At 40.7% G+C, this 18,339-nt stretch overlaps 2 protein-coding genes across 8 annotated transcripts in view; one reads left to right on the top strand and one right to left on the bottom strand.

Annotated features, from left to right (window-relative positions):
- Positions 1–2,416: 2,416 nt before the first annotated feature.
- On the bottom strand, positions 2,417–7,953 carry LOC110506453 (ubiquitin-like protein 7). Of its 6 annotated transcripts, XM_021586065.2 has the most exons (12): positions 7,668–7,951; positions 7,173–7,353; positions 6,964–7,083; positions 6,753–6,835; positions 4,880–4,964; positions 4,725–4,782; positions 4,467–4,600; positions 4,173–4,222; positions 3,914–4,090; positions 3,691–3,804; positions 3,201–3,364; positions 2,417–3,117 (listed from the first exon to the last, which is right to left on the bottom strand). In XM_021586065.2, the coding sequence occupies exons 1-11, from the start codon at positions 7,773–7,775 to the stop codon at positions 3,224–3,226; spliced, it is 1,251 nt and encodes a 416-aa protein (XP_021441740.2). In that variant the 5' UTR covers positions 7,776–7,951; the 3' UTR covers positions 2,417–3,117; positions 3,201–3,223. The 6 variants fall into 6 exon arrangements, with proteins under 6 accessions (XP_021441740.2, XP_021441741.2, XP_021441739.2 ...); XM_021586066.2 differs by having other exon boundaries at positions 2,417–3,364; positions 3,691–3,801; positions 7,668–7,953; XM_021586064.2 differs by having other exon boundaries at positions 2,417–3,364; positions 7,668–7,950.
- Positions 7,954–8,718: 765 nt separating this feature from the next.
- LOC110506452 (CD276 antigen) overlaps positions 8,719–18,339 on the top strand; it is a 77,638-nt gene continuing 68,017 nt past the window's right edge. For both annotated transcript variants that reach the window (XM_021586063.2, XM_021586062.2), the window contains exon 1: positions 8,719–8,987. The gene's annotated coding sequence lies outside the window, so the exon portion shown is untranslated. The remainder of the gene's footprint in view (positions 8,988–18,339) is intronic.

Genomic DNA, 18,339 nt, shown 5'->3' with positions numbered 1-18,339 from the left:
AGAAATATTTTCCCCACACAAGGTCGACATAAATCTGCAATGAACTAATTAGTTGATACCTGAACAGGAGTGTGTTAATATACTCTCCTGAGAATCCACCCAAGGCGATTCAGGGTATTGCTGTTTTGTTTAGATTAACGTATAAATCTTATTCAGACACTCTTATCGTTCTCTACCACACAGCATCTCCATGGCGGTCCTTTCTACTGCTCTGGAGAGATGCATCATTTCTAACCTTTCTCCCACTGCTGCGATATCACACTCTCCCAGGGTTAAAACGCCCACCAAGGGTTAAAACACCTGAGAGGAAATGCATCAAAGTGTCCTTTGGTGGACAAAAGAGCACCCACAGGCCTGAAAGACATGGCTTGAAACCCACAGGCTTGAAGCCCACAGGCCTGAAACCCACAGGCCTGAAAGACATGGCTTGAAAGCAGAATGCATCCATTCCACAGATGGATAGAAAAAATGGCCCTTGTCCATCACCAACTCATTTCATATTCAGCCCAGTCATGCCTGGCAGAAAGCAATCTCAGGTAAACAGACTTGATGCTAATAACACATGAATTGCATCGTTTAAAAAGACAAAAACAAAATGGGGAGACAATAAAGCAACTCTCCTCCAGTTCCCTTCTGACACGTGTGAGGAGGTGACCCGAAGTGAAACCTGTTATTATTCTGCAGTCTCTGGCAGTTAGATTAATTTAGCTTTTACTCTGCTTTAAATGGTCTATTATGGATGCAAAGAGTTTTGCACTGTGTAGACATACAGTATAATTAAGTAGGACTGTCCTAATCCATCCCCTGAATCTACAGGTCAATGTCGTGTTGGACAATGTGGATAGTTCTGTCTGCTGCATAGCAAGGCCACTATACTCAGAAACACCCAGCCAACAGTCTCTATGTAATTTATTGTCCTTCTTTTTGAATTACAGCTTCTTCCAACCAACTATGTTGTCGTAACAGTGGTTTAGATGAAAGAGAGCTGGAGCAGAGTGGTGCAGAGCTTGGAGCTGCTGTACTCATGAAAGGTAATTGTCTTCGGGGCCATGTGAACCAGCTATGAACCTGGGTTGAGTCGCTGTGTCTGCAGTCTGCATATAGTCGGGCATTCACAGAGGAGAAGAATACATGAGAGAAGAGGAGCTATAATGACCTAAGACTCTGGGGGACAGGGGTAATGGGGAGAGAAAGGATGGGAGGAATGACTGTCCTCCCCTATTTCCCTGCATTTATTCTGTCCCTCTACTGTTTTAGTCAAACATTAGTTACTCACCCGATTAAGTGCCGTTTCCTACCCAGCCAAGACAATGCCTTCATCCACAAATAACACCCTATTTTCACCCTCATCCTCCTAGGTCCCACACAAGCCTGTCTGCATGGACAGAAGGGAGAGAGAGGTCACTATACAGCCACAGGTGTATAGTGTGACTGAACAAATCTGTCTGGACAGCACCTTCTTTCACCTCCATTTTGATGTCAGGGAGCAGACGAGGAAAGCGTCTTTGCGTTGTCCTCCGAGTGGAGAAAATAAAGCGAAAGAATGTGTGTAACCTAAACGTAGTGCAATGACAGCAAACTGTGAAGATGTGCAATGTGATTACATATCCCCATCTGAATCAGATAAATGAGTCTCCATGGCAACTTCCCTGGATGTTGTGACAGTATATTGTTGGAGGTTTGAGGATGTGATGCTGCAGTTAAGAGGATAGGTCTGACATGGCAACGACCAGCAGAATAAACCATTTCTATTCAACAATCCTCTACCATTACTGCAATGCTTTTAACGTGATCTATCAAACAAAGAAGACCAATATACTGTCTAATAAGCCTACAGTAAGTCAATTGCTATGGTGCATCATTATTTATTTAAATTAGCTTGAAAGGCGTTGTATTAACCAATTGAAGACTCGACATCATTTGAATAAGTTCTGAAGAGTCCAGCGAGAGACCTCACTTTGAAACTGTAAGAGATATTCACAGGGAAATTGCCTGCAGGTGTGCACGGCCTGCATATAAAATGGTAATGGGGACAGAAGGACACAAAGCACTGTTTGGGTGCTGTGCTCATGAAAGGCCCCATTCAACAAGACGCACTTATAAAACTAAGCAGGGCAATTACTGAAGATTGAGAATGGTAGGGTGAGCTGGGCACACAATTTGTCCTCTTCTTCCACAGCACCCCAATGGGAGACAATGAGACAAAGCAGCACACAAAATGGGTCTGGTTGTTTAAAGAGCAAGCTCATTTGAATATTGAGAAAAGCCATTTGCTCTTAGCGACCGTGTTCAGCTCAGACACAATAACATCTGAATGAATGGTACTTAGAATGGATACAAGGTTATCCTTCTGCAGTACAATGTTTGCATAATGTCAGCTGTTAAAAGAGTAAAAATGTAATAAGTCTCATACATGTTGGATGAGCCTATATTTTAATCAAACCACTAAAATAGTCTAATACTGGTATTTACATTTACTCTCAAACAACTATTACATTATGTATGTGTTTATTGATCTGGCAGCCAAACTGAACCAGTTTCAGAATCAGTTCAAACATCAGCTAGCCATATTTGTCAAATTTCTACTCCTGATTTCTCTATTGAATGGAATCGCAAAGGAACTATAGTAAGAGGTTAGACATTGCCACCTAGTGTACAACTGTATGAATCACAATTAGACTCTAGGGGTAATCTCAACACTGCTTTCTTCCAAGGCATATTTTATAGCAGATCTGAGTCAATGCTAGTGTCTGAAACAAAATGAAGATTTCTGGTAGAACACAACCCTCTTTCATTATGTATATATTCACACAGCGATGAGTTTAAAGCCTTCAGGGGCTAGCAACAAACCTCCTTTAAAAATGGCTGGCAAAATATTTATTATTTTTGTTTTTGACTTGTAATAAAGATAAACATGTACCTTATCTACCCCTGAATCTGACTAACTCATTTAAAGGTTGTTCCATTTAGGCTGTGTATGAAAGGGTAGAGGAGTAGTAATGAGGTCTTCATGTCTGAAGCAGTGTGTCCATATAAGTGTCCATATCACAGCCTAATGGCAGAATGACCAGAGCCATCAGCTTGGGTCTGTGTAGAGACGTTTCCCCCTGCACTCTCCTCTCTCTCATATCACAGCCTAATGGCAGAATGACCAGAGCATCAGCTTGGGTCTGTGTAGAGACGTTTCCCCATGCACTCTCCTCTCTCAGGGCCCTGGCTTGGCTCAGAGTCCTGGCCCTCCAGCGAAGATGAGCTCCAGAGCTGACTGGATGTCCCCCTCTGTAGCCTGGAGCGCCCGTAACATCAGCTCCTCATCCTGGATCCCCATGTCTCTCAGCTGCTGCAGCTGGGACTGCCAACGCCCCTATAAGACAGTAGAACAAAGCTACCCTTAAAACTACTGGCAAACAGACTAAAACACACAGTCAGAGGCATTGAAGCTTAGGCCGTCATTACTCCAGCTAGAGAGAGACCAAATAGAAACGCAGCGAGTGCCATTGCTCCAGGCAGTATGATTAAGAGCACAGCTTCTATCCTCAGTGTTGTCCTTTAAAAGGTCGAGACATGTGGATCTGGTCTGTCCTCGTGGCTCATGTAGCACATTGAGAGGAGATAGTGAGAGGAAAGGAGGAGAGGGAAAGGAGAGAATGAGAGAGTAGAGAGGAGAAGAGGAAAGGAAAAGAGACTGACCTGCAGAGAGGACATGCTGGAGGCCTGCAGAGCCTGCTGCAGTGCCTGGCTGAAAAGGTCATTGCTGACAGGAGTCCCTGCTGGCGTGGGAGGCACTCCAGATGAGGTGTCCTGCTGCAACACAGAACAAAGGGCACGCAGTTAGAAGGGCAAGTGTCTGCTCTGTGTCACTGGTAGAGGAGTGCGTTTGTGTGTTGAGGGAGCATGATGGGACATTCTTTACCTGCGCCCCTGCAGTGGGAGTAACAGCACTGCTCTCAGGAGTACTGGCCAGGGCCAGGGCAGTGGCCAGCTCACTCTGTGTTATGGGTCGAGGGCCTGTAGCTCCACTATGGCCAAGGGACACTGGCCGCATTCCTGCTGGGCCCCCGGTTCGGTTGGATGGTCCTGCCTGATTGCTCTAGTTACACACATAGCAATGATGTTGGCTATACTCCATCTATATTTACATTTTTAATCTCAATCCAGCTAGATTGACTCACCAATTGGAAATCTTCATCGTCATCAGACATGCCCTCAAACATAAACCCTCCTGCAGACAAGACAACGCAAACGTCATACATGTTCCAGTCTTAGTGATGGTGAGTGACAGACCGATGTGGCCATCACTGGGTCGTGTTCAGTAGGGACTAAACGTTTTGAAAAAGAATGAAACAGGGAGGTGCTACCTGAACCTTGTCCAATAAGAACAGATTCTTGTTTTTCGTTGCAAACCATTTTTCTACAGTCTAACCTATTGAACACCACCCTGTAGTTTCCACCAGTGTGATGCTCACCTGGCATGTCACTGTAGGAGCTGGAGGAGACGTTGCGGGAGGAGCCGGCGCTGGACTGAGCAGGCATGCTGCCAGCCACTGAGTGGAGGACCAGGATGATGGCATTGACCAGGGCTGGGTGAGAACTGATCAACCTACAAGGCAAAACGTTTAATACTTTAGTATTATCCCTAATGTCACAAATCCACAGTCTAACTTACTCATTCACAACATGGCATGACAAAGTCATTCTACAGTATATGGAACAAAAACACTTACACATCCAGCATGTTAGGGTCTGTGAATTGCACAAATAGATCTTTGTCTTGGAGCACTCCTGCAAGATTCAGAAGCAGCATTGTAAGAGATAACCTCCTTGGTGACATGGTTAGGATGATGTTATGTCATAACGGGCAGGGCTAATCAGTACTTGCCTAGCGCTACCGGGTCAGATCTAAGCCCTGGCGTGGCCACAATGATCTGATCTAGAGACTCCTTATTAGTCAGCATCTTAAACACCTGGGAAAGCAAATTAAGTTATATACTGTGGGGTTCGAAATGATTGACACCCTTGATAAAGAAGAGCAATAATGACTGTATAAGATAAATCATTAAAATACTGAGCTAGTGTATGCTAAATAAAAATTGGGAAATTATAATTGTTTTATACTAAAACAATTGCCCAGATAAATATATTTTTATTTAACAAGTAACAGTCATGAATAATGATGACAGATTTACAGAGTCAAAGATCTTACCCCCAAGACATGCTAACCTCCCCTGTTATTGGTAATGGTGAGAGGTTAGCATGTTTTGGAGGTAGGATCTTTGACACTATGTAACTTTGTCACTCATAATTATTCACAATTCATTCAGGGTTATCCGTAATCCTGGTATAATTCACATTAATGTACAAGTGTTTAGAAACATATTATATTCATATTTACAACTAAAAAGTGACTCCACAATGACAATACAGTATTTACCACTAATTTCTATTGGGCACAAAATAATCTGAAACACAACCAAAACAAACTGCAAATGCATCCAACACGTTTGTATAGTTACAAGCTTGATGTAGTCATTGTGAGCTAGGAATATGGAACCAAATACTACACCTTTGACTACTTCATTTATAATAATTTTTAGGGGTGTCAATTCTTCACCACTACCTTTTTGAGTAGTACTACTAATTAAACAAAGTATCTTTCTTTGGCCAATTGTATTAGTATAAAATAATATAACTTTCCCATTCTTTTGAGCATAAAATATAGCTCAGTATTTGAATTATTTCTACTGAACAAAAATATAAACCCAACACGAAACAATTTCAAAGATTTTACTGAGTTACAGTTCACATAAGGAAATCAGTCAATTGAAATAAACTCATTGGGCTCTAAATCTATGGATTTCATATGACTGGGAATAAAGATATGTTTATGTCGGACTCAGATACCTTAAAAAAAGGTTGGGGCTTGGCTCAGAAAACCAGTCAGTATCTGGTGTGACCACCATAATTGGCACGACAATGGGCCTCAGGATCTCACCATGGTTTCTCTGTGCATTCAAATTGCCATCGATAAAATGCAATTGTGTTTGTTGTCCGTAGCGAATGCCTGCCCATAGCATAACCCAACGCCACCATGGGGCCCTCTGTTCACAATGTTGACAAACTGCCTGCCCACACTACGCCATACACATGGTCTGCGGTTGTGAGGCCAGTTGGACATACTGCCAAATTCTCTAAAAAGACATTGAGGAGGTTGATGGTAGAGAAATCAACATTAAATTCTATAGCAACAGTTCTGGTGGACATACCTGCAGTCAGTATGCCAATTGCATGCTCCCTCAAAACTTGAGACATCTGTGGGATTGTGTTGTGTGACAAAACTGCACATTTTAGAGTGGGCTTTTATTGTCCACCGCACAAGGTGCACCTGTGTTATGATCATGCTGTTTAATCAGCTTCTTAATATGCCACCCCTGTCAGGAGGACAGATTATCTTGGCAAAGGAGAAATGCTCACTAACAGGGATGAAAACAAATGTGTGCACAAAACTTGAGAGAATTAAGCTTTTTGTGCATATGGAACATTTCTGGGCTCTTTTATTTCAGCTCATGAAACACGGGACCAACACTTTACATTTTGTGTTTATATTTTTGTTCAGTGTATTTTATACATTCCTTATTGCTAATCTTTATCAAGGTTGTCAATCATTTTGGACCCCACTGTAACTGATATAATAGGATTTCTGATAAAGACATCCTTCTACATTTTCATTCTCAACACCATAACAATGTTATTACCGAGTCTCTGTAGGTGGAGTTGGAGTGGAGGGCTGCCTGCAGCACACGGAACTCCCTGGCTGCAGTCGTCCTGTTCACTGGCTCTACAGACAAAGGGAGAAAGACAGGAGAGATAAATTACTATGGTTCTTTGCAGAAGTAACCTTATAAATGGAAATGTCTAGTGATATGGCGCTTCTAAGCGGGTTAGAGTTGGTCTGTCAAAACCCACCTGGATTGATGTCTGGTTCAGGCCAGGTCCTTTTGAGGATGTGCAGGGTGGATCCAGGCTGGATCCCACAGGAGTCTAAAGACAGGTCATCCTTCAACTTGCGACCACAGTGTACCAGCTCTGACATATTAAATAAATTTAAAAAACATCAGAAGCAAATCGTAAATAAGTTAGCTAACATGTGAGTTGTTCGCTTATGGAATGCAAACCTATGAGTTCGGGGTCCGGTAGGGAATCCGGGAGCTGTGCCGAAACGAGTTGTTTCAGAGTAGAGACTCGGTACCCGCCGGGAGACACGTCTCCAGGCATAGTCTCGGGGAAGTGGAAGGTGGATTTGGGCTGATCCACCAGCTTCAATGACAGGTGCCACCCCGACATCATAAGCTGTTGCTAGACAGAAACAAGTTACGACAATCTACATTGGCAACAGCACCACATTCACGAATCTAAAACTAGCTAAAGTTTGGAAAAGTAACGTTAGATGTTTAATCTTCTGATATGCACAACTAACGTTACCGTTAGCTATTAGCCACTAAGCTAGCAGGCTAGCTATAATGCCACTAACATTAGGCATTAACATTTTTAGCAAGTAAAGACCGTTAAGATGACGTTTTCAAAAATACCGTTTGTATGGCAGCAACTAAAACGCATTAAATCCACCAATGACACATGAAACTCAATGAAAAATTGTACTGCAGACTCACGATTTGCTTTGTTGAAATGATGTTTAGTCCGTGTTTAGTCACGTGGTCCACAATCACGCTGACCAAGGCGGAAGTATTGGAATATACATTATGGTAATAATGTATCATTTATTTGCTATCACGGTCCTTGCTGAAGCAAAATGTAACAACTGCAGCGTAGATGTAGCAATTCTAACCAAATTACCTTTTCTACAGCAATTTCAAGATACTCGTCACCCCTTGTTGCACATTTGGTCAGTTATTGTGCCGCAGAGACTACTTTCCAACTTTTCTGTGTCATCATCAAATTATTTTAACCCTCAAACTACCAACATATTTTACATGATTTTTACCAGCTGGAGTCATTTTTCCCCCAAGATGAAGCAAAAAAACTGAACGTATAAAAAACTGAACGACTTTAATCAAAACATAATTTGAAATAAAAATGTTCCTTGTTGTTGTTAGGACCTAACAATTACATGTGATATTGAAAACGAAAATAACAATTTGTAAGGTATTGGACTCCAATGTTTTGTCAGGGGGGTGCGAAGCATCAGGAGTCAGACAGGATTTAGGTGCAGAAGGGTTCATTATTTGGATACAGGATTATTTCTCACACAGCTGAGTTCAGCAGAGCCCATCAAATCAAAGTCATATCAAATCAAATTGTATTGGTCACATAGCAGTGTAAGTGTAAAACCAACTCTCTTTGTTTTAATGACATTTATTGCAAACGTCCAGTTCAACAATGGCATCTAGTTCATACAACACCATTGCCTATCCAGTTTGTTATTTTCATCAAAGCATATGACCCTTCATCAGACAGAAATGTGTAATCAAGGTATCACACGTATTATTATTAGCCTTAGTATATTCCAAATGATAAAGTTGTGTATGAAGAATTTGAGATGTACAAAACATAATAGAATAAGTAAATTGATAAGCACCACATGTGTTTAATATACTGTATGCTTGCCTTCAACATAAAGGGTTAAATAAAGATTAAATCACAAAATAAAGGGTTAACATTACCCAGCGGTGGGGGTCGGGGGGCAAACACTTTTCTCGTACGGGTGACATCATACTGGACAAAGCACCGTATGGGAGTGGTTTCTTAGAATCGAATGAATCCTCCTGAATGTAAGGTTTTTCAATTCCTGTAGCCGAACTATTACTTTGTCAAGTCAAAAGGGTTCAAGGGAACACTATTAGCGCTTATTTTGGCAGGAAATCCCAAAGAGGGTATAAAAAACTCAATCGAATAACATCATATGCGATTTTGTGTAACAAATCACTGACGCTGGATGGTTGGTGATTCATAAGTTGCGTTCCCCAAACATGGTAAGTTTTTACATCATTTTTTTATTTACATTCGTCAAAGAAAATTATATGAAACGTGGTGTAGTAACCATGTAATAACGCGTCGTTTCGATTTTCTGAGAATTTTGAGAATGAGCCACGAACATTTCGTTGTGCTTGCAGATGTAAGCAACAGCTGGAGTGAATGAAGCAGAAACGCCGCATGACTGGATATACGGCTACTACTGCATCTTATTCGAACAAAAGACAATAGACTCGTTTAAGAAACTCATTAACAATAAATACACTGTTAAGTAACTTCGATGTAAGTCTCAATAAGTTAATGTCCCAATGGCGGTTTTTGTTTATCACATTTTACCAAAGCACTTAGCTAGACACCCCCCCCCCCCCCCCCCCCCCCCCACCCCCCCACCCACAATAAATTGGAACAACCATTCAGTCAATTTATAGTTTAGCTATAGGACGTTAGCTTCCTACCTGGCCAACATCCGGTGAAATTGCACAGCGCGAAATTTAAAAATACTAAATTCAAATATTTAACATTCTTGAAAATCTATGTGTTATACATCAAAATAAAGCTTGATTTCTTGTTAATCCAGACGCTGTGTCAGATTTCAAAAAGGCTTTACGGCGAAAGTACACCATGCGATTATCTGAGGATAGCGTCCCGCATACAAACACATGAAAATAATTTTTCAACCAGGTAGGTGCGACACAAAAGTCAGAAATAGCGATATAATTAATGCCTTACCTTTGAAGATCTTCTGTTGGCACTCCAAAATGTCCCAGAAACATTACAAATGGGCCTTTTGTTCGATAATGTTCTTCTTTATGTCCCCCCAAAAATGTCAATTTATTTGGCGCGTTTGATTCAGAAATGCACTGGTTTCAACTCACCCAACATGCCTACAAAGTATCTAAAAGAATCTTACCTGTAAACTTGGTCCAAACATTTCAAACAACGTTCCTAATCCAACCTCAGGTACCCTAAAACCTCAGGTACCCTAAATAATCGATACAATTTAAGACGGAATAAACTGTTTCTAATACCGGATAAAAACAACGTGGAGAACGCTCCTGTTCACCAAAACAGTAGTCTACCTGGAGTGACACTTACAATGAATAGGACTACTTCTTCATTTCTCAAAAGAAAAACATCAAACAATTTCTAAAGACTATTGACATATAGTGGAAGCCATATGACCAGGTTCCTAATAATAAGGGTATCCCATAGAAAACAATTGGAAAATCCTATGACCTCAAAAAAAAATTCCCCTGGATGGTTTGTCCTCATTGATTCGCCTGCCAAATCAGTTCTGTTATACTCATAGACATTATTTTAGCAGTTTTAGAAACTTTAGACTGTTTTCTATCCAAATCTATATGCACATCCTAGCTTCTGGGCCTGAGTAACAGGCAGTTTACTTTGGGCACGCTTTTCATCCGGTTGTCAAAATACTGCCCCCTACCCAAGAGAGGTTATATTCAAATTTTCCCTATACCCATTGTGAGGTTGCTACAACCTAGCCTATGAATGGAAGTTTATAACGTAGGTGCACAGGCCGAGAGACAAATTAGAGTAATCAAGGTGACAGTGACACATTCAATACCGCCTTCCACACTCTTGCCTGCATCTAGCTGATCTAGGGTGTAACCAGTAGTCGTCCAAACAGTTGCAAACAACAGTTTTCATTGGATAAATTCAGGTAGGTTTATCCCCATTTCGTTCTGTTAGCTTCCGTCTCTCACTTTCTCTCTGATGCGTCTCCTTCATTTTTGAAGAAATTTATTTGTTCAAAACACTATTGTCTTTATCTCTCTCTTTGAGTCAACTACTCACCACATTTTTTTTGCACTGCAGTGCAAGCTAGCGGTAGCTTAAGCTTTCAGTAATAGATTTATTCTCTGATCCTTTGATTGAGTAGACAACATGTCAGTTTATGCTGCAAGAGCTCTGATAGGTTGGAGGACATCCTCCACAAGTTGCCATAATTACTGTGTAAGTCTATGGAAGGTGTTGAGAACCTTAAGCCTCCTAGGTTTTGTAATGAAGTCAATGTACCTAGAGTAGGACGAAAATAGCTGCCCTCCTGCTACACCCCTGAGAGTGCTGCTGTTGAGGCTATTGTAGACCTTCATTGCAAAACAGTGTGTTCTAATCAGTTATTTGGTAACTTGAATATATTTAGTACAGTTTTATCTAAAACATATATTTTTTTTAAATGTTTCACTATTTTTATTTATCTGACATTCACTGAATAGGATGGACCTCCCCTCCTCCTCTGAGGAGCATTCACTGCTCAAAACTTAATTATAGTCTGTAAAGCTTGATAATAACATGATTGTCTTGTTTTTAGACAAAATACTGGAAACTGGGCAGACACAGGTTGAATCAACTTTGTTTCCACGTCATTTCAATGAAATTGTGTTGAACCAACGTGGAATAGACATTGAATTGACATCTGTGCACAGTGGGTGGTCTCCTATTTGTTGGGACCGCTGTGATTGGAACTTGGAACACACAGCAGTATTACCCCATCACAGAGATGGGAGGGGGAAAATGTTCAGGCCCAGGGCAACATAGGGCAAACAACCTGGGGGATTATAAAATATGATAAGGTCTTCTAGAACAGAGGTTCTTAAACTGTGGGGCGCGCCTTTTTAACAAACTTAGTCCGGCTTTCAACTTACTCCTCAGTCAGCAGTTTTCCTCTTGTCATGTCAGTCATTGCAGACCTTAGAGAGCTATTTATAACTTTAGACTCGGTTTTATCAAATAAAAGTGAATTCAACAAGCCGATGTAATGTCATTGTTGTTTTACAGAGGGTTACAATGCAATTATAATATCTTTACCCATATCTCCATGTCTAAACTTCTATATAAGGCATTGCTTTTTATTTCTCCTTGAGGGTAGAGTTAGTTTCATGATGTCAGCTGCTGTTTATGTTATGTTATTATTCTGAGCTCCATACTGCATTGGAGGACTGGGCTTCAGAACCAGTGGTCTGATGATGCCTATCATATGATTGTCAGAGCAGAACAGCTGGGCTTTCTTGGCAGGTACAGCATCCTGGAGGGATACAGTAGTCTTTGATACTAAACTGGCTAGAGAGGAAATTATAGCCAACGTTGGGGAAAGACGAGAAATACTTCATACTTAAAATGGAGGGAAAAGCATTAGCAATATCAGACTTTTCCAGCAAACACCTTACGTTTAGGTAATGCCATTTGTGTACGTGATACCACAACCTAAAATCCACAACAAATGTAAATGGATCTGCTGAGTGAAGACAAGAGTACAGATTATTGTACTCGTTAGTGTGCTGAAATAATTCCTGCCTTATGCCTGTCTAAGGCTGCAGGTGTGGTCAAATGAGTTTGATCTGACCTCTGACATTAAGCTGACCAAAATAATCTGGGTAGTGCAGGGAGAGAGGAAAAGGGGGATTTACCAGTCCTGGTGGAGAAGGTAGACAGGGGGAAGGGAAATAACATTGAGTAATTCAATACAAAAAAAATGGGAATGTTTCCTGCTGTCCTGTCTGTCCACAAGGGACACAGACAGCCTCGTCAGACAGTGGCTTTCGCACTGCGTACCAGTCATACTCAATAATATCTGAGTTCAAATTGGCTGAGCTATGTCAAACTGAATTAAACAGGAACTTAACAATGTGTCAGGAAATCTGACTTGTGATTATGAAGAACTCTTAGGTATGTCATCTGTCTATGTTGTAATGTTTTCTATGCATGCCATGCGGGTATGTTATGACACATACAATGCATCAGCTTTGCCATGAATAACTTGAAGCCTGTGAGCAGGACAAATATTTCTAGATCGCAAGCTCCCTAGTCCCTAGTCCTGGCATGCTAAATTCATTATGGGCAAGCTGGCTGCTGCTGCCTGCTGGACAGCTGTCCAGACCAGAGGGAGACAGACAGATAGACTGACAGACAGCCAGGTTCCAGGGAACAGTCCTATTATGGAAGTAGCTTTGTGTGGAAGTTACCTTTCTTCCCACACCCTTTCTTTTTGCTGAGCTCATCTGGAAACTTCATGGAAAGTCTTTCATAATAGGTTTTCGTCTAAGCCAAGGAAGGAAGCTGATGACCATAGATAGCCGTGTTGATGTGACTCAGAACATTTGGCAATGTACAAACCTGGATAGTTGGAAACTTTGTAATTAATTTATTACAAACACATTTAGCTCTCTAACTGTAATAAGTAGGCTATGTTTACATTGGTTATGATTGAGTTTTTGGTGGGGATTTGTTTTGTTCTATCTCAGTAACGTTGTTAATAGCAGTACAAACCGAAGTGAGTGTCAGAGGCTTGTACTTTTCATTTCTGTGAACAGACCAATCTGGTCACCATAGCTGAAGACTGCGTTAACCATACCCCTTTTGTGCTATCTGCTTATGTTGTAGCCTGCCTAGCCTACCCACAAGCCACCTGATACCATGCCGTCATGTTGACCCCAGTTGGCATTACCCATTATAGTCCTTATCCTCCCCTCACAGCCTCTCTCTCTCTGGGGGTTGTCAGCAGGGTATGCTAGCTGTGTTAGGATTCAGGAAGGGAAGGAGAGAGAATAGTGGACTGGAGAGGACATGAGTGTTGAGGGAGAATACAGTACAGGATATACTGTATACCAAAGGGAAATGAGGAGTACAGTAACAGAGCGGAAACAGATCTGTTACATCCTGACCATAGAAAGACTTTATTTTCTATGATGGAGTAGGTCAAGGTGTGACTGGGGGGTGTTCTAGTTTATTATTTCTATGTGGGGTTTTAGGTTTAATTTTCTATGTTGGTGATTTGTATGATTCCCATTTAGAGGCAGCTGGTAATCGTTGTCTCTAATTGGGGATCATATTTAAGTAGTATTTGTTCCCACTTGTGTTTGTGGGATATTGAATTTGGTGTTTGGAGTTAGTGTCTGTACACCTCCTATGTTACAGTTCGTAATTTGTTTCCTTTTGTTTTTTGTAACTTTATAATAAATATATAGAACTCAACGTACGTTGCGCCATGGTCCATATCTACACACAACCGTGACAGGATCTCTGTTTTCCTGGCACAATATGCAATAGAATAACTGTACACATAATTCAATTGCAGACAGTATTCTTGTAGACAGTATTATTTGAATCATAATCAGTATCATCCAGTCTGTGAGGTCTGTGCTATTATAGTATCCTGGATAGTTTTAGTATTTTATTGTAATATTGCATGTACTTTCAGGGGTTATATAGGAGCATTTCACTAGTTGGTCAGTGTCTACCCCTCCCCTCTATGTACAGTATCCCCAAAATGTTTATATTCACATGATTGTTGTGCCCCTGCTGTCATTTTATAGTGTTTATTCTCATTTTACTTACCCATTTATGTGGGTCATGGGTAGTGTACAATCACACACAATCCAGGGTTTCCGTTATGAAAACGTGGCGCTGGACATTTGACCTGCAGCATTTGAATTTACCGGACATTTGAGACATTTACAGTGCCTTGCGAAAGTATTCGGCCCCCTTGAACTTTGCGACCTTTTGCCACATTTCAGGCTTAAAACATAAAGATATAAAACTGTATTTTTTTGTGAAGAATCAACAACAAGTGGGACACAATCATGAAGTGGAACGACATTTATTGGATATTTCAAACTTTTTTAACAAATCAAAAACTGAAAAATTGGGCGTGCAAAATTATTCAGCCCCCTTAAGTTAATACTTTGTAGCGCCACCTTTTGCTGCGATTACAGCTGTAAGTCGCTTGGGGTATGTCTCTATCAGTTTTGCACATCGAGAGACTGCATTTTTTTCCCATTCCTCCTTGCAAAACAGCTCGAGCTCAGTGAGGTTGGATGGAGAGCATTTGTGAACAGCAGTTTTCAGTTCTTTCCACAGATTCTCGATTGGATTCAGGTCTGGACTTTGACTTGGCCATTCTAACACCTGGATATGTTTATTTTTGAACCATTCCATTGTAGATTTTGCTTTATGTTTTGGATCATTGTCTTGTTGGAAGACAAATCTCCGTCCCAGTCTCAGGTCTTTTGCAGACTCCATCAGGTTTTCTTCCAGAATGGTCCTGTATTTGGCTCCATCCATCTTCCCATCAATTTTAACCATCTTCCCTGTCCCTGCTGAAGAAAAGCAGGCCCAAACCATGATGCTGCCACCACCATGTTTGACAGTGGGGATGGTGTGTTCAGCTGTGTTGCTTTTACGCCAAACATAACATTTTGCATTGTTGCCAAAAAGTTCAATTTTGGTTTCATCTGACCAGAGCACCTTCTTCCACATGTTTGGTGTGTCTCCCAGGTGGCTTGTGGCAAACTTTAAACAACACTTTTTACGGATATCTTTAAGAAATGGCTTTCTTCTTGCCACTCTTCCATAAAGGACAGATTTGTGCAATATACGACTGATTGTTGTCCTATGGACAGAGTCTCCCACCTCAGCTGTAGATCTCTGCAGTTCATCCAGAGTGATCATGGGCCTCTTGGCTGCATCTCTGATCAGTCTTCTCCTTGTATGAGCTGAAAGTTTAGAGGGACGGCCAGGTCTTGGTAGATTTGCAGTGGTCTGATACTCCTTCCATTTCAATATTATCGCTTGCACAGTGCTCCTTGGGATGTTTAAAGCTTGGGAAATCTTTTTGTATCCAAATCCGGCTTTAAACTTCTTCACAACAGTATCTCGGACCTGCCAGGTGTGTTCCTTGTTCTTCATGATGCTCTCTGCGCTTTTAACGGACCTCTGAGACTATCACAGTGCAGGTGCATTTATACGGAGACTTGATTACACACAGGTGGATTGTATTTATCATCATTAGTCATTTAGGTCAACATTGGATCATTCAGAGATCCTCACTGAACTTCTGGAGAGAGTTTGCTGCACTGAAAGTAAAGGGGCTGAATAATTTTGCACGCCCAATTTTTCAGTTTTTGATTTGTTAAAAAGGTTTGAAATATCCAATAAATGTCGTTCCACTTCATGATTGTGTCCCACTTGTTGTTGATTCTTCACAAAAAAATACAGTTTTATATCTTTATGTTTGAAGCCTGAAATGTGGCAAAAGGTCGCAAAGTTCAAGGGGGCGGAATACTTTCGCAAGGCACTGTACCTGACCCATATGCATTGGGTGCGTAACCTGATTAGGGCGTCCACCCACGGTGCTCAGACTGACAGAAATCACATTTACATTACGGAATTTAATCTTAACAGAACATGCAAGTCGAGGATGCAATGACGTGTGTCCTTCTTACCGCACACTTTGAAGATGTTAGAATAACTGTCCACGTGTACTTTTTCTCAGCCAACAACACGAGTAACGAACCGCCAAATCACAAGCCTATGCATAGACGGCGCATTAGTATCAAGTTTGGGGAAAGCAATTTTCACTGTAAAAATGCACCTTTATAATAACGCATTCCATTCATTCCATGCAAACTTATGTTCGAAATGTGATGAGTAGATTGGATAGTCATAATTTAGGCTAATAATATTACTCAATCACTGTTTGCAAAAAAGGCCAGTCAATCATGGCTGAGCGCGTATAGGGTAGATGGCGTGGCCTATTGGCTATATCAGATACGTTTCTTCTTTCTTTGCAAACACACATTTTATGCATTTCTTCTACACTTTAAAGTATATGACTGGAGACATTAGCAGAATCTTCTTTAATAAGACAAATTACAGGGTAGCCTACTTTGCTGACAAACATCAATAAAAGCGACGTTGTCCATATAATGGGCCAATGAGAATGGGAGACACAAATAAAATGTGATGTCCATCTAAACTATAGGAGGAAATTCATGTCCAAAAACAAAATGTTAACTATGGGATCGGTGTCCCTATACAGGGACAGTTGAGCTAACATACGCTAATGTGATTAGCATGATGTTGTAAGTAACAAGAACATTTCCCAGGACATAGGCATGTCTTATATGGGCAGAGGTCAAATTCTTGTTAATGTAACTGCACTGTCCAATTTGCAGTAGCAATTACAGTGAAAAAACACCATGCTATTGTTTGAGGAGAGTGCACAACCACAAAAAAATGTTATCAAGGCAAATGGTTTGATACGTTCACCTCAACGGGAAATAATGTACTTACATTCAGTAATCTTGCTCTGATTTGTCATCCTGAGGGTCCCAGAGATAAAATGTAGCATAGTTTTGTTTGATAAAATTTGATGTTTTATAAGTTTTGTATTCAAATGTAGGAATTGGGTTCTGCAGTTTGAACCCCTGCTGTCTCTGGCTCCACACCCACCACGCCTGGCCATCTAGATGTGTGAAAGTTAGTGTATAAGCTAATGATCCATCATGTATGACATTTCTGGGAGTGTGTAAACTTACATTTTGTATTACCATATTGTATGTTCTCTATAGTTATGTACTTGAAAATGTATCAATTCGGCACATTTGGACAGACTATTGCAATGCTTCACTGGATCAATCTGAAACTTTGCACACACACTGCTGCAAACTAGTGGCCAAAATGTAAATTGCGCCTAAAACTGCAATATTGTATGATGGCCTTTCTCTTGCATTTCAAAGATGATACATGAAAAAAGATATCACATGTTTTGTGTTTGTATTATCTTTTACCAGATCTAATGTGTTATATTCTCCAACAATAATTTTACATTTCCACAAACTTCAAAGTGTTTCCTTTCAAATGGTATCAAGAATATGCATATCTTTGTTTCAGGTCCTGAGCTACAGGCAGTTCGATTTGGGTGTGTCACTTTAGGTGATTTTTTTTTTAAATGGTCCGATCCTTAAGAGTTTATTAAGTAGTGAAAATACAAATTATGGAAAGAGAAATTAGAGTATTTTCATTGTGTTCTCTTTACAGCAATAGCCATTTGCATTCCAAACTGTGCTGCCTTTCCTTCTGACTGTAGGCAATGCGATTTAAAAGTAATCTACAACTTATTTACGGCTAGGGGAAGCTAGACAGGCTAATTGGCTAATTAGCCTATAACATTTTGGCAATTTACTTCAATTTACTTAGGGAAAGCTTCCCCCAGCCTTATGGATGCGCTTACCTATGAGCATATGTCAACCTACTATCCTCATAGTAGAAAAGTTGACCTATTCTATTGGTCAGTTGTTTGTCCAGAAAGAAATAGCCCAAACAGACTCTGGGACAGTTGTGGAACGATAGATCCAAAATTCATACAACCAGTAGGCTATACCTAGGCTACATAATACAACTTTAAAAAGCAATGAATCTGATGCAGCAGATGAGAATGCTTAGCTTAAAATGTTGATAAACTATTATTTCTTAGCATTATTAACTCTGCAATACGCACAAGGCAGTAGTCTACACGCGAATGTGTTCTTGGCTACCGGATGATGAAAG

This window comes from Oncorhynchus mykiss, chromosome 26 (genome assembly GCF_013265735.2).
Source record: "Oncorhynchus mykiss isolate Arlee chromosome 26, USDA_OmykA_1.1, whole genome shotgun sequence".
NCBI lineage: Eukaryota > Metazoa > Chordata > Actinopteri > Salmoniformes > Salmonidae > Oncorhynchus > Oncorhynchus mykiss.
This window is presented reverse-complemented; position numbering and strand designations above follow the sequence as displayed.

Excerpts from the sequence above, each read along its gene's own strand:
- LOC110506453 (XM_021586065.2), bottom strand. The coding sequence starts at position 7,775 with ATGATACATTATTACCATAATGTATATTCCAATACTTCCGCCTTGGTC. Across the intron at positions 7,084-7,172 it reads ACCGGACCCCGAACTCATAG|AGCTGGTACACTGTGGTCGC; the intron begins GTTTGCATTCCA and ends TTAATATGTCAG. Across the intron at positions 4,783-4,879 it reads ATCTGACCCGGTAGCGCTAG|GAGTGCTCCAAGACAAAGAT; the intron begins GCAAGTACTGAT and ends TGAATCTTGCAG.